Below are 16,747 nucleotides of genomic sequence, written 5' to 3' on the forward strand. Positions count from 1 at the left end.
ATGAGGATTAGGTTTTTAGTTTAGATTTTTAATTTATAAAACAATTTTATCATGGTTTCCTACTTGAGAAATCTATGTGAAACAATATATGCCAATTCCTGGTTTGTAACTCAATTAATGACAAAAGATTAATAAATGTGTAACATGTTTGTTATTGTACGTACAATGACAGACTTTTTATTTTTACACATTTTTTAGCTTTTTGCAATGTATTGAGTTACAAACACAGACTTGGTATATGTCATTCCACATTGATTTTTCAAGTTGGAAGCCATGATAAAATAGTTTTATAAATCCAAAATCCAAAATAAATACCAAATCATCATCCATATGGCCACTTTAAAGATGTATTTTTGTGTTCCCTTTTTGCACAAAAGACTTTTCTATATTTTGTCTAAGAAATTGGAACACTTTGGGTCCTTCTAGGGCTTGATTCAAGGGTACAATGCCGGTAAAGAAGCCCTGCTTTATAAAGTGGCGATTACTTTGTCACGATTCACCCATACATGAAGGATTTATTATTTTCATATCTGTTGGTTGTAGATTATTGACACAAACTAGCCGAATTATTGAGGCCTAGCCAAGTAATGTGTCACTACTATGACATATTGAAACTTATCCTGTTCCTACCGGGAAATAACACCTGAGTTGATACTATATGATACAGGCCACACCTACAAGCAAAATGTTATCAGATATGTGCTTGAATGTTTTATTTTCTGTATACCCTTGTGTGTTTTGCAGGGCTGCTGTTTAGGGAACTAAATAATACCCTATCCATGCATTTTTAATCCAGTTAGGGAGCTAGGATAAGGATAGGGATAGAACGTGGCCCTCTAAGTTACACTATATTTATATAGTGACCACTGATAGTCTGCTATACTGCCGGTGTCCAAGGTGTTTGGTATGACAATGTTTTAGTAGACCACCATGCACTAATATGTGTGCATTCCTAATCAAGTTAGGGACTCAGGAGCAAGGATAAGGATGAGGCCCTCTAAGTTAAACCTTATTTATATAGTACCCGCTGGTAGTCCTCTAGCTCTCTGCGTCCAAGTGTGTTTGGTGTGGCTGTTACACTAGATCAACATTTCACTTCAGTCTGTATAATACACTGTGTTGTGCCATAATCAGCCTCCATTTTATGTGAAAGTGGTGGATGATAGGGTGGTATTACATGGCATATCTTACAGACTACCATGTATATTTCATCAAGTTAGGGAGTTTGGAAGACAAAGATAGCACAAGGACGTCTAACTTGCATCTTATTTGCACAGCAAACCACTGAGAGCCCACTATTTTGCTTGCGTTCGTTATGTTTTGGTACGATTGTGGTGTAGTGGACCAACCACGCACTATGTGTGTATTTTTTAATCAAGTTAGGGAGTTTTAACAGGGACAGGGATAGAATGAGGCCGTTTAACTTACATTACGATAGTCCTCCATACTCTCTACTGCCTGTGTTCACTCACTCTTGCAAAAGTAGTGTACATTTCTGTTCACTGAGATCCTACTCAATCATTTGCGACAAAGGCATTCGGTGGTTTTGTGACTATGTACACATACCAGCACCTGATGATAATAAACAAACTGTGCCTAGACGGAATTAAGACAGAACAAGAAAGAACGTTCTCATAAATAAATGGTATGAGGAAATAGAAAATACATTAGTTGTCAACAAACTCCAAGCCAAACATGCCGGACACATACTGGTAGTGAGGATGCAAGGCAAGGCAAGGCACGACACACACACACATCTAAGATTGTACTATTGCGGAATTGACATCATATGTTATGAAATGTCCAAATACGAAAACAGACAGCTAATCAGATTGACTTTTCTCATGGGTACAGAGTCCTTATGGTTGAATAGTATGTCATATTCCAGTTTCCATCCAGGTCAATAGAAGTAGACACTTGAATGGAGACACTGTGTATTCAACGTCTTAAGTCATAGTAGAAAGACAAATTTCAGCTACTGACCTTGAAAATGTTGGTCAAGGTCAAAAGTCTCATTTACCTGTGATAATATGGGAAGAGATACTTGAATGGAGACTCTGTGTATTCAACTTCTTAAGTCATAGTAGAAAGACAAATTTCAGCTACTGGCCATGAAAATGTAGGTCAAGGTCAAAAGTCTGATTAGAAAGCTTACTATTGATGATGTGGGGGTAGACACTTGAATGGAGACTCTGTGTATTCAACTTCTTAAGTCATAGTAGAAAGACAAATGTCATCGACTGACCTTGAAAATGTTGGTCAAGGTCAAACGTCTCATTAGAAAGCTTACTATTGATGATGTGGAGATAGGCACTTGAATGGTGTCAGGGCACAACTTGATATTAATACAGTACAAGATGTATTATAATAATTTGAAAGTGTTCAGTATTCTGATAAAAATAAAAACACAAATTTGCCCATATCCTTTACAAATTTACACACATGCATATAATTACTATGTTCAGACAACAAATGTGAGTTTTGACTCAAAGGAGATATTAAAATTGTAAAACTGATAAAATGGATTTTGAGTCCCATTCACATTGTATTTTGTACTTGACTCAGTATCGACATTAACCACGTACAAATTTTAAATATAGCTTTCATTTGTTCCAGTCATTTAGCAGTAACCCTGAACTTCGACCCAGGAAACTCTCCTTACCTAGGAAACTAAATATACTTACATAATAAAATGGAATTTGGTGACACAAAAGTTGTGTTGACTCTAATCCACCCTCCTTTACCTGACATAATTTAACCCATCTCTGGGCCGACATAACAGTTCATATTTGGGGTTTTATGTGAGATTAAGATTACAGTCAACTCAGAGAGTAGACATAACTTGCAAAGTGTGAACCCATCCAAAAAGTTAGGAAAACCACTCCTGGGCAAATACAATGTCACTTGCATAAATACATTTTTATTTACTATGCATGGTTAACTTTACAATATTTAATTTAATATCATGAAACATTTCAAAGGGGTAAAATCAAGAGTTTAAAACTTTAAAAAAAAACCCCATCGACTGACCTTGAAAATGTTGGTCAAGGTCAAAGGTCTCATTAGAAAGCTTACTATTGATGATGTGGAGATGTCTGATTTATAAAATGATACCTTACCTACATATATCTCACACATTCTAAAATGTCATGCCTTTCAACCGTCTTTTAGAAATCTTAATAATAAATCAATTTACTGTCTCAACATTTTCAATAAACTGTCTATTTTTTTTTTTTAGAAAACAGAAATACTATCTTTCAATGTCACTATTTCATTGTCTGTCCACGAAGCAGTCCCAACACTTGTTGTCATGGCAACATCCTCTGCATCCATATCTCCGGAGTAATCCTCATCAAGATCCAATTGTGTGTAGATTTCCTGTCTGTGAAAGGAGTGACAATATAGAATAATGAGGAAGTGGTCACAATAACCAACAATACTGATTCAATGTGTCATTTCCTCAAATCATTGTAAATATTAAGAATACAATCATTTCCTCAATTTTTTTAACTGTTGAAAAAAAACACACACACAGAAGTAGCTGCTACTGACGTAATGTTGGGTTTCAAAAGAATTAAGTTGATTGAGAAAAATGTTTTGTTCACAGAGAACTTTTCAGTTTGTTCATGATTAATTTCGTCAGTATAATTATGCATTATTACATTAAAAAGTACTCAAACTGTGTTCTATGTTCTGAAGTTACAGCAATACATACATGATTTTGTAAAATATAATGAATAATACAATATAGCTTTTGACCGCAAAAACTATCATGTGAAATGAAATATGTGAAAATGTGTAGCTTCTGAGTACTGTGTTGTATATTAATTAATGCAGTACTTGTGACCTATAATTTATTCATGCAAATGTACCCATATTCTAATTTTATGCAAATTAAGTAGATACCATATTGAATTGCAGGACACATCCTGGGATTAAATACTCCTATCTAATTTGTAATAAAAATGAAAATACTAACAAAATTCTTTGGAATATCCTGTTCCCATATTGAAGAAAATGTTTTAAAAAATTGTCATGGTGAAAATAAAATACAACTGCTAGTCTTTTTTCGATAGAGGCAGTCAGCTCAAAGATATCTCTTTGAAATTATTTGCCTTTTTATCTGGGTACAACTGTATTCATATATAAATATATATACATTTTATACCATGCATGAGCCAGGTTCAACAAAAATATGGAATATATACTCTGGTCATTCTACGTTGCGACAATGTGTGTCTATGTCACAACGACACATGTCTACGTCACTGGCTCTGCTGTTTTCAAAATATGAGTCAAAACATTCAAAATTGACATTACTTTTTGCTTTGATATAACTGCCTTTTTTTTACTTTGCACTTATCGTGTTTATACACACACACACACACGCGCGCGCGCACGCACGCACGCACACACACACACACACACACACACACACACTTTTTCTTATGTTTCGTGAGTCGAAGAGACTTTCTCTAAAGTGTCAACTTGTGTGTTATCCATCAAATATTTATATATGCTGTATAGAATCCTCCCAGGTAAAGCGTACCTTTCCCTTCGGCTTCCCCCTTCAGTTTCAAAACATGTGGATAAGTCCAAATATTCTGGATCTTCCAGTGGTTGATCTGGAACCATCCCAATGGGATACTGGGACCAGTCAATTGGATCTAAAAACATAGGATTTAAGATCAATGGATGAAAAGAAAACACAAACACATTTTGCAGGTGCTATATAGCCTGCAGTATTACCTCTAAAGAAAGCAAAAAACTGTAGTCAGTAGTGGGTCAGACTGCTAAAATTGAGGTTTTAGTGTGAGTCACCACATAGTAAGAGATAATGCAAAGGTTTTGTGCGTTATTAGAAATTCTTCTTCTTCAGAGCCAATTCAAATTTTATAACCTGCAAAATAATACCGGTGTGTTTGCTTGAATGAAGCGAGCTAAGGAATTAAAGACTTCATGCAAAGATAAAAATTAGGTAAAAACGATTCTACAACTGATACAAAAACAACAGTGAATGTGTCTGATGTAAGATCACAGCAATGCTTGTATCAATTACCTGTCAACATTATAATGTAACAGTAACAGTCATAACCAATATTACAATGTATAGTGTTCTATCTGTAAACAGAGTCATGGTATCCAGATTCTTCAGATCTGTGGTGTTAATGCTTTGATAAGTTTACTGGCACTAACTACATTGTATGTCTTTGCATGAACCTTGTCTCTTTGCTATGTATCAGTATCACAAACAAGCAAAAGCACCAGTGTTTTCTTTCTTTTTTGCGGGTTGTAGCTACATTGTTAGCTAAGCCTATATAACAAATGTAAGATCACCCCATGTTTGCTATCACTGCCCACTCCATTTTTAAAGCAAACACAAATAAAATATTTTACTAATAAATAAAAAAATGGAACAATACCAACTCTTATCTGTTGGCCTGGTGCCTTCTACTGTTGTCGAACATACACATGGTAACTAACAAACACAACCATAACAGTTTCCTCAACCAAAACTATTACTAGTGAGCCCTCAATAGTGTACACTGCAGATTCTTTTGTTTTTACATTTTTTGTGCAATGTGCTGTAAGCCTTAATCTAAGTATCTTTTGAATATAAAACATTACTCCACAGTTGAATCTGATACATAAAAGTAAGCCCTCAATGGTAGCATTTCTATATTCTTTTGTTTCTGTTAGGTGGTTGTCATACTAGGAACTCACCTGTACATATCTGCCAGGCTGTTATTTTTTTCTTCAAATCAACTCTTGGTTGTTTAGTACAAGTCTCCTCATGTCTCACATCATGGTCTTGTTTATTACTATTCTTTTTTACTTCATGTAGCACGTTATCAACACTATAAATTGTTCCTGTTTTGGCTTCAGCTAACTTTCCATCTGAGTTCAAAAACGTCCTTGAAAGTTCTGCGATTTCTTTTTGAGTAGTCTCTGATATAGCTGGTTGTACATGTGACACAATCATTGGTAGGAAGCCAAGTGTAAAATGACTGGGATTCTCAATGCACAAGTTGACTAGATCTGTCCATTTCATGTTGTACATTTCATCTGATGAATCGGATTCTCTTGATTTAGACCCTGTAAAGATAATCATACAGTGTTTTTTATGCTAAGGACTGGCAACCCTCGGTCACATGAAGGGGAAAATCTGTGAAATCTGGCATAGTTTGCCATACATGATTATACCATAATATGGGTGGGGGGGGGGGAACCCCGGTAATTGACAGGGGGGGACTCAGGTAGATTTTACCTACTTACCACCCTTAACAGTAACACTGATGTAGATTTGATTTACCTATTCACTGTCAAGTGGTATGATCCAGCATAGAGAGACAATTAGCTCATACCATGTCATCAGTCAAGTGGGGGTAAAACAGCCATACAAATTTCCTGCACAGTAGCTCAAACTCTAATATGGACTGAAGAGCAGCGTCATTTTATCATCAAGGCCATAAGGATTTGATAGGATCACCCCTTTTTTTTCAGAACCAACTTTTTCTTGAAATCTGTCAGAAAGGCGATTTTCACATCAAAATTTTTATCCTAATCCAAACTGGAGTTTTCATAACCTTTGACACCACAAGTTGAAAAGTACAATAACCCATAATTCCTAGCCTCACCTGTTTTCATTACAGCTGTTAAAAGACATGATATCCACCCTGCCAGACATTTAGTAGCAAAGGCATCCTGATCACTGCATCTACACAGTTCAATCAGAAGGCTGTGAACAAGCAGTGGGATGTAGTTTAATTGATGGAATAGCTGTACCACTGGTTCCCAGAAGTTGAGTAAGTTGGATGGGACACTGGGAAGATTGGAAGAACTCTGAAAATCTACAGAGAACAGAAAATAACAGGTTATAGATTACAGGTGTAAAAAAAATTTTGATTATAATTTTTTGAAACTTATAAGAACAAAAATCCTGTCAGTCATAAATGACAATATTTATTTGATTTAAAGAAAGTGGAAGTCTTCATAAATACAACAAAATTTAATATTATTATCTTTTTCATGTAAAAAGCCAAGAATTACAACATTTAATTTTTTCTTTCCTCTCATCCATGTACAACATCTCCACACTGTTGATAGAGGGCGCTATTCAACAGAAAGTTTACAGGCTATCACTATACTTTGACATGGTCCCCACTCCCATATGTACGAACTGAGAACTCTATTTGCATATTTTGAGTTCGTAAAACTTTGCTTGGAAGACAGTAAGACCATTACTTATTTGTTGTTGTTGTTACTGTTTGACAGCAAACAAAAAAGGTGGAATAATATGTAGCCACTGTGACTGAGTGAGTAGAATATTGTAATAATCACATTAGCAAACCTTCTAGTGTTATTTTCAAGGATTTCATTTGGTCGGGAGTTGGAACCAGGAAGCCATCTTGTAACAGTGCTTTGACAAGGGACTCTCTGAAAAAAATATCAAAGTTGGATTTTTATAACACTCAGTATGATTGGTTGTGATAATCAGGGTGCTTACAAATAGACCAATTAGAAAGACCATATCCAAATAGACAAGGTTTAACACAATAGACAAATATGTCATGTAACATTACTAAAATTCTGAAATAATTCAACATGCACTTTGCCATATATCACAGAGTGAAAAAGACTGACAGTTTACAGTTGAAAGCTCACAGCTTTATATATCAAATTATGTGTTTTGGTTAAATTTTAGTACCAGTACTTATATAGCTAAAATGGTGTAAGCTTGATGTTTCACTCATGGGACATTACAGCTAAAATGATGTAGGCTTGGTGTTTCACTCATGGGACATTACAGCTAAAATGATGTAGGCTTGGTGTTTCACTCATGGGACATTACAGCTAAAATGGTGTAAGCTTGGTGTTTCACTCATGGGACATTACAGCTAAAATGGTGTAAGCTTGGTGTTTCACTCATGGGACATTACAGCTAAAATGGTGTAAGCTTGGTGTTTCACTCATGGGACATTACAGCTAAAATGGTGTAAGCTTGGTGTTTCACTCATGGGACATTACAGCTAAAATGGTGTAAGCTTAGTGTTTCACTCATGGGACATTACAGCTAAAATGGTGTAACCTTGGTGTTTCACTCATGGGACATTACAGCTAAAATGGTGTAACCTTGGTGTTTCACTCATGGGACATTACAGCTAAAATGGTGTAAGCTTGGTGTTTCACTCATGGGACATTACAGCTAAAATGGTGTAGGCTTAGTGTTTCATTCATGGGACATCACAGCTAAAATGATGTAAGCTTGGTGTTTCATTCATGGGACATTACAGCTAAAATGATGTAGGCTTGGTGTTTCACTCATGGGACATTACAGCTAAAATGATGTAGGCTTGGTGTTTCACTCATGGGACATTACAGCTAAAATGATGTAGGCTTGGTGTTTCACTCATGCGACATTATGTTTTTGACACAAAGATATACATATTTCAACTCTAGACTAACATATTAACAATAACAGAGACACAATAAAACACAGCAGGATCCTGTGCCCAATCACATTGAACACTGATAAGCATTGCTATTCTTTCACAGTGCAGTAAAAACAGGCTTCTAATGAAAACATTACACATGGACTTGAAGATTTTAATAGCTATAATTGTTCATTTTCTAACTGATAATCAACATTTCAACTTGACTTCTTCTACATCCCCACTGTGCACGGCACATATGTAATTGTGTGAAACACCCAGTCTACATCATTTTATCTATAATTATATGTACATGTACATGTGTATGGATGAATTAATTTACATAAAACATGTCAATGTTTGAAGGTAGCTAGTGCTAGGCATTTTGAGACAATTAACATGTTAGTAACACCACACAACTTCTGACAAAAGAATTGACTGTTTAAAATAAATACAGTTACCTTTTTTTACTGAGTAGTACTTCTTTGATTGTCTTCACAGATTTCTTTCTTTTTTTCTCTTCTTCTTTGGCTGAACTGGACTTTTGATCTTCCAGAATCTGAGGAAAAATAACTGAAGACTTCAACAACAGAACTATGTTATAGTAAATAGAAAATATGTTGAGAGGGTTTGCTGGAAAGTGATTGGTACTGACATTATCTAAAAAACTTATTGCATTTACACACTGATAAATATATGTAACTTTTGACAACATTTGTGTTCAGAGAGAGAGAGAGAGAGAGAGAGAGAGAGAGAGAGAGAGAGAGAGAGAGAGAGAGAGAGAGAGAGAGAGAGAGAGAGAGAGAGAGAGAGAGAGAGAGAGAGAGAGAGAGAGAGAGAGAGAGAGAGAGAGAGAGAGAGAGAGAGAGAGAGAGAGAGAGAGAGAGAGAGAGAGAGAGAGAGAGAGAGAGAGAGAGAGAGAGAGATTCATATAGAAAGTTACGTAGAATCAGAGAGAGAGAGAGAGGGGAGGAGGGTTTGTAGTCAGATTAGCTAAATCATTTTTAGTGATTTTTCCAATGGTCTAACAGACTACGACCTCATAAATCTGGTAGTAAACATACAATATTTGCTAGTACATAGCCTAGAGTCCAGTACTGTGTTGATTTTTTTGGTTCTCGCCTTTGTCCTACCCATCTAGCATTTTGCAGTCATGTATACAATCCTAAGATTATGATTGCCTGCATTAATGTTCATCTCCACTTAGATGCATATATGTCCATCATGAACTCCACCCAACCATATAAGTAGGTTCTAATTACACTCAGTGACACTATTGATGTTATCTCACAGTGGCAAAACTTAAAACACCAATAAGAATGTGTGCCTGCTCTCTGGCCAAAGCTTCATTAAGTAAAAGACCATGAGCGAAATGCTAGACGGTTAGGAGAAAGGCTAGTTTGTAAAGTAGGCTGTGACAGGGTGCCCTCACACATCGGTCAACCTCTGGCCAGTGAGGGCGGAATGACGCAACATATCTTTACACAGACTAGGGAAAGGCGAGAGTCAAAAGTTCCTACACAACCACCAGGCCAGGTATTCTGGTCATTCTACATCACAACAATGTACATCTATGTCACGACAACGTGTGTCTACATCACTGGTTCAAAACATTCAATATTACCAATACTTTCCCCGAATTTTCTTTGATATTTCTGGGGCTGGTATAATTATGTTATTCTCAAATATGTTTCTTCATTCAGTCAGGAAATACTCGTGATCTAAAGGTTGTCTATCAACTCGTAGTGACAAAGACCCCTTAGGTCACTCGTATTTTCATTGGCTGAATGAAGAAAATTATTGGGGTATAACATCTAATTATAGTGAATTCAAACTCTGACCTGATATTGTTCTTGTTGGTATGCTATAACTACATTTCGAATATCATCATCAAACTCCTCTTCATCATCCATTGCTGTCTCTCTGTTCTCTGTGTTCTCCTCCCAGTACTCCATCTGTAACCATGCCAGTGTGTATTGGACACCCGTACGTAGCACTTGTAGTGATGGCAGTTCAGTGTGAGTTGCTTCGTGCCGAAGGTTAACTAGCCATTCTGGTAAACCAACCTGTAAAGTTTACAAAATTAATATTTTTTTTACATCATTTTAAGGATATGGTATCTTCATGTAATGTGTGATTGTGTGACTTTAAAGGGGTGACTCAGAAACCATGGAATGGCATTTCAGGAAAAAAATATGGAGAATGAATAAGGAATACTTGATCAAGGGGTCTCTAAAAATTTGGGCAAATGGAGGTGAAGTAGTCTGTACGATACAGACATTCATGCCATGCTATCAGCCAGCAGAGAAACCTGATAGAGCTGAACAACACAACATATCTTAGAGTATAGGAGGTGAAGGCACTATGAAATATTTGGTTCCAAATAATTTCTTTTCAGCACTTGCACCCCCCCCCCCCCCCCCAACTTCTCACTGCAGCCAAATTCTATTGTTTCACATGTATCAAGATATCGGATAACAGTCACATCTTTTCCACTTTCAAATTTTTCAAAATAATGAATTGTTTGTCAGTATTTTCCTAGTCCTTTTGTAAAACCAAGATAGGTCTGCAAAATAGTTGTATTGGAAAATAATAATAATAATAATAATGATGTTGGTTTCTTATATAGCGCTTTCCCACTTGCTCAAAGTGCTTTACAATTATTACCCCTGGCTCGGATCAGAACGGCACAACGGCCCTTTAGTCTTCCTCAACTCCCCGGGGAGCATACAATCCATTGCAGCCATTTAAGCGCATAGGATTAAAGCCTTCACATTGCAACCTACATCCTACCAGGTCCCCAGTTATACAGCTGGGTTGACTGAGGCACAGTCGTGGTTCAAATCTTGCCCAAGGACTTTAGCCACTCAGAAACAAACAGCAGGCAGCGACGGGGCTCGAACCTGCAACCTGTAGATTCCAAGCCGGTCACGCTAACCATTCACCCATCATGACTCCACGAACTTTGAACTAAGAACTTTGCAGACATAGTTTGGGTGAAAAAAGTGTCATTATTTGTATTAAAAAAATGACCTTACCTGCTCAGCTACTATATGTACAGGTTTAGCATATTGTCTGGTTTGAGCCTTGTCTGTTATCATATTCACAAACCTGTTGACAGAACATTTTTAAATAAATTTTTGTGTTTATATATATAAACCTTTTAAAAACCAATTTAAAATTGAATTATTACCAATGACATGGATATGTAGTAATAGTGAAGTTACTTTATCAGAATCTAGTTTTTGAATGACTATGTAGCTTTCGTCTGAATCACTCAGACGTCATCAGCATAATGATGTCGTTTGGTCAGGTGACCTCCTAGTGGTATCACCTGACAGTAGACTATTGTGAATAGGTGGGAGATGGTATCCATATGAAACATACAATGTATGATGGGAACATATGAAAGACACAGGCCAGTGTGCCCTCTAAACCAATTGGATACACCACTGATGCACAAAATTTCTAGTGACGCACCAAAATTTGTTGTTCCCCTAACTCTTACTATGTGGTGACTCTCACAGGAAATCCCAGTTTTTCTCATTTTGACTCACAACAACAAAATTTGGCTATCGTTAGAGGGCAGACTGCCTGAGGCACATAACAACAGAACACTCAAAGGTCCTGGGTAGAGAAGACAAATTATTGGCCTAGGAAAATATGAAGATCAATTGAAATTAAAGAACACCAGCCATCCCTCAACCGTGATTGTCCAACCACATTTCAAATGTTGTATGTACATGCACCAGTGCTATCACAATGCAGTGCAATACGGTTATACCCAAAACATTCATTTAATGCATAACTGGGAATATGTCTGTATGCAAATGAATACACTACTATTGTTCCAGGGGCAGGACATTATATGAATGCACAGTTGTATTTTTTTCAAGAGATTTGCTGTTTTGGATAAAGATAGGTAATAATAACAGAACCTTATGACTCGTAAGTGCTACTGTGGCTAATCATGTTTGTGGTAAATTCTGTGGCACTCTGACGCACTACACTTGTACACTTTGTGAAAGTATGGTGGCACTGGCCCAAAGAATACTGCAAGCACTTGTCATATACCCCACCCCCACCCCCGAGTGTGCCACTCTAACAGTCGTGGGATTTTATCATATAACTGTATACTATACCTGATTAGGGCCATACTGTAGATAGACCTCAAATTGTGTACATCAATTGTATTGAGTTCATCTTGTACTACTGCATTCACTAAAGATGCTGTACAGTCTATGGCTATTGGCATCTTACTAACAAATCTGTCAAATATATCATATGTAAAATAAATGCAATGTTAAAGGGTTATGTTTCAATCCCAGGTCATCACATTATCGTTACCTTTATAAGGATTACCATAAAATCATTTTTTGTTTGTTTTTGACCAACTTTTTCTCAAGCTCGGCCAAATAATGTATTTCACACCAACATTTTAATTCGAATCTGATGTGGGTCTTTTGATTTGACAATATACATGTACCATGTTGATAATGTTTGCAAAACTAGTAATAAATGTAGATCATAATTGATGTTGAAAGTGCTATCCTTTGTCAAGAGCCTGGTCTGTCGAATGTAAGAGCTAAGGATAAATTTGTACAAGTAGTTGAAGTACTGGTGTCAGATCATATCACAGTGAGGGTGTTGCATGTAGTACGGTTGAAAGCAAACATGGATGTCCATATCCATGATATTACATAGTAACAATACACGGTGAATTGGTCCTGCTTGCTGACGGTGCACGGGTCTCTGACATGACCCTCAACACGAAAAAGAAGGAAGGGACTACTTACTCCGTATGCAAGCAGGACTAATGGTAGCTCTGGATGTAAACGCTCGTAGCGTATACATCCAGAGCTAGACTATGGTGAATTTGAGGACCCGGAACAGAAGCAGTGATACCATGATAGCGAAATACAAACATATTTACCGGCTTTTCCAGGTTGCTATCCTCTCCAATGCCCTTTTCTTCAAGTTGACATCATTACCATACAATGATTTGTACACGTACTCCCATTCAGTCCTATTAATCCACCCTACAACCCGAATTTCACCCGAACGCACGCTGCCTCCATAGGAGGCTGCCATCTTGGATTCTATTTAACCTCGTTCGCTAATTTTCTTTATTTGAGTAAAAATAAGAAAAGAAAAACACTTGCGAAAAACACACACATATGTATGGCTGACAACACAAAATATACTTCCTTCGTTTACTCGAGTAATAGTATACATTATTTTCACTTCAGAGGTTAGTCCGTACCGTCGTTATCTCTGAGTGTTTCACTATTAGTGGATAATATGTCGTAGGTGGCGCTTTTCATATTTTTCGCTCACAGTTTTTAACACTGGGTACTAGTATATCACAACTACCACACATGAACAATTCAACAGGCTCAACAAACGACTACAGAATACAACCACATTTCTGTTTTATCTGTATTATTTTATTTATGCGATGATGCCATTTTGTACACTTTAATCGACCAATGTGTTATAATGTACTTGGATAAAGCCAAGTTTATAATCTGCTACTTGTCTTGAATCATGAAATTTCGATGCATAACCTAAATATCGTTTTTACCTTTTCAGCGAAGTTTAAGTCTGACTATAGATTCAGTTAGATAGTTTTTAAGGACAAAGTTGTGGAGAAATAAACTGAAAACTAACAGAAAATATAACCAAATGAAATATGAATATACACCCTTCCCTTCCCTTGAATGATATTCTGGTTGAGGGCGCAGTACTCGAGTTCGTGAAGAACGAATACTCGGACCCAGAATGTCATACTTTGGTTGTCCCATCAATTCGATATCCGTCATCATTATCTAAATTACTTCGCTAAATAGAAACTTTACACATTTAATTAATAAGCTTTGAATATTTACGAAATCAAATCAATGTTGCAAATTATACATCACAGAATCAAAAGTGAAGGCGTTCATATTACAAAACGTAAAAACTAAAAAGTTCAATGTGTAAATTGTGTATCAAATACGGAACTTGGAATGTGTAAAATAATGTTGATGCAATGATATGAACCTTCATGACCTCGAATTGTTCACTCAGATCTCACGATAAAGTGCCGCCAGTGAACACATTTTTCAGTGTACCGTCTAAATACAGTCATAGGGGTGTTGGTGGGGGTGGGGTACTCGGACAATTTAAAAATATTCAGTAAGCTCGCATTTACCATCCTTTAGTTATGAATGTCTACTTTTTATTTCAGACGAATAACAATGTGTTACATAAAATTAATAATATATACCGTGTGGTGGTGGTGGTGGTGGTGGTGAAGGTGGTGGTAGGTGGGGGGGGGACAAAACATAAAAAAATCTTATTGAGCTACAAAGAAGACTATAGGAAGTTGTTTTTGGAAACGCCGATATTTTGCCACAATTCACGATCACAATTCTGCGGAATAATTTCGAATACCGTCGCAAATAAATCATCCATGTCCAATCGTTTATCACCAGGTCTTTGACCTCTATCAACAGTGAAATGGTAATACGGTGTAGTAGAATCAGTTACAGGGCTTGTACCAGCCATCGCTTATGTAATTAATTACACTAGCTAAACCCACGCATCTATGTTATTCTATTTCTGTGTTTGTATGAATAGCGTTTGTTACTGTATTTATTGCTAGTCTAACTATTTTACTTTTTGACAAATAGCCCATATATACATGTAGGCTATGTATCTTGTTTTATCCATGGTTATCAACTTTAGGGATATTTAAAGGGGAATGCCACGCCATGAAATAAAGGCATTTCCATGAACTTTGGATTCTGTTGGATTTTATAATTTCCATTGCTTTAAATCTCCTACATATATGATTACATGAGATTTCAGATAGACATCAAGTTAAACTTGGTCCTCATTTGGGGAATTTTAATTTGCTGTTGGCCACACAGCCTCATGGATGTCCACAGAAATGTTTACGCAATGGTTGAACAATGAATATTCATGACCCCTAATAAGTGTCAGGAATATTCGTGTTTTTTATTTCCTGGAACAGCGTTCCTCTTTAAATTTGCGCTTTGCAATCTATTTCATATAGCTACATATCAATATTTCATATCAATATCATATATAATGGTTATTTTATCACATGCAGGAAATGTTACCTCGTCCAAAAGTTTCGTCTATTAGACTCGATTGACTTCATCAGTGGACTGAATGTTATCGCCAGGTGTTGTCCTGCTTGTGATCAAAATTAAACCTTCTATATCTCATGAAACCAAGCTGATGAATCTTTTTTGGGTTTTATAATTAGACTACTGAATAGTGTCAATTACCCATCTTTTTTTTCTCCAGAACGAATAAGCATAAAGCTTCCTGGCATCTTACATGTAAAAGTACATATTGTCTACTAATATTGCTCTTTGCGCAAATTCAGAAAACTTGACGTTGAACTTCTTCCGATGTAATGTACATCAAGTCCTTGCGTCTTACTCTTTGAGGCACGTACAAGAATCACAATGAGTTCAAGTTGAACGCTGTCGCATTTTTTTGCATCGCTGCAGTAGTTGATTCATTGATGACGAATCATTCACTTTTCACCAGTGTCATTTTGCTGAGCAGGAATATAGCTTTTGTATACGACGAAAAATTCTACTCCCATCTTAACAAAGGTTTCGCCCTTTCGGTTGAAAGAGTTCTCGGGTGCCTTGAAATGAAAGAGTGCGGCGTCGAGTAAGTGCGCGGGCGCCCTCTCGCGGAATTTAATGGCACCAGTCAGGTAGTCGAGTAGCGTCTTTCCGAACTCTGACTCTTCGATATAAATTTCAGAGACGTTTGCAATCATTGGCAGAGTGGCTTTGGTGTAACGCCAATTTCGTTTTTCTAAGATTTCTTCGACATCCGAAGCATGCCTACCAAATCTGCCCGTCATAAATTTTTCAAGTAGTTTGGCCCGAGCGTTGTCATCTGTTAAGAAATTGAGAAATAGTTTGTCTTAAAATATTCAGGGACAGAAATCCGAGATACGTATAGAATAGAAGTGCTCTACTTCTCAAGTTCGGCAAAGAGGGCGCTCTTGTACAAAAGTTGGATAATTCCAGTAAACGAATACAACGAGAGCATGTTATTAAAGCTGTATTTAAATAAAAGAACAAAGAGAGCCGCCTCTATAAGAGAACAAAGGTATGAAAACGGGAAACCAACATGCACATGCACATATGATTGAATGACATGCAAAATCTTACCGGAGTTGACACATATCAAGAGGACGCCCCCAGGCGTTAGGGAATTGTAGTGAAATAACAACGTGTCTTCCAGTTCTCGGGAAAAATATAGTGACTGCATTAGATGTA

At 36.7% G+C, this 16,747-nt stretch overlaps 2 protein-coding genes across 2 annotated transcripts in view; both read right to left on the reverse strand.

Moving 5' to 3' along the window:
• Positions 1 to 2,936: 2,936 nt before the first annotated feature.
• On the reverse strand, positions 2,937 to 13,523 carry LOC144433177 (ribosomal biogenesis protein LAS1L-like). Its single transcript, XM_078121486.1, has 10 exons — positions 13,366 to 13,523; positions 12,575 to 12,700; positions 11,471 to 11,543; positions 10,274 to 10,498; positions 8,894 to 8,991; positions 7,352 to 7,437; positions 6,639 to 6,851; positions 5,725 to 6,096; positions 4,550 to 4,667; positions 2,937 to 3,382 (listed from the first exon to the last, which is right to left on the reverse strand). Exons 1-10 carry the CDS (start codon positions 13,521 to 13,523, stop codon positions 3,235 to 3,237), a joined length of 1,617 nt encoding a protein of 538 aa, XP_077977612.1. The 3' UTR covers positions 2,937 to 3,234.
• A 2,461-nt stretch (positions 13,524 to 15,984) lies between these two features.
• Positions 15,985 to 16,747, reverse strand: part of LOC144433178 (histamine N-methyltransferase-like) — a 13,108-nt gene continuing 12,345 nt past the window's right edge. The window contains exons 5-6 of the mRNA XM_078121487.1: positions 16,640 to 16,747; positions 15,985 to 16,361 (exon numbers count right to left, since the gene is read on the reverse strand). The exon at positions 16,640 to 16,747 is cut by the window's right edge and continues 43 nt beyond it. Coding sequence (XP_077977613.1) covers positions 15,985 to 16,361; positions 16,640 to 16,747 — 485 coding nt within the window. The remainder of the gene's footprint in view (positions 16,362 to 16,639) is intronic.

The sequence above is a fragment of the Glandiceps talaboti genome, chromosome 3, assembly GCF_964340395.1.
Source record: "Glandiceps talaboti chromosome 3, keGlaTala1.1, whole genome shotgun sequence".
NCBI classification, from domain to species: Eukaryota; Metazoa; Hemichordata; class Enteropneusta; family Spengelidae; genus Glandiceps; species Glandiceps talaboti.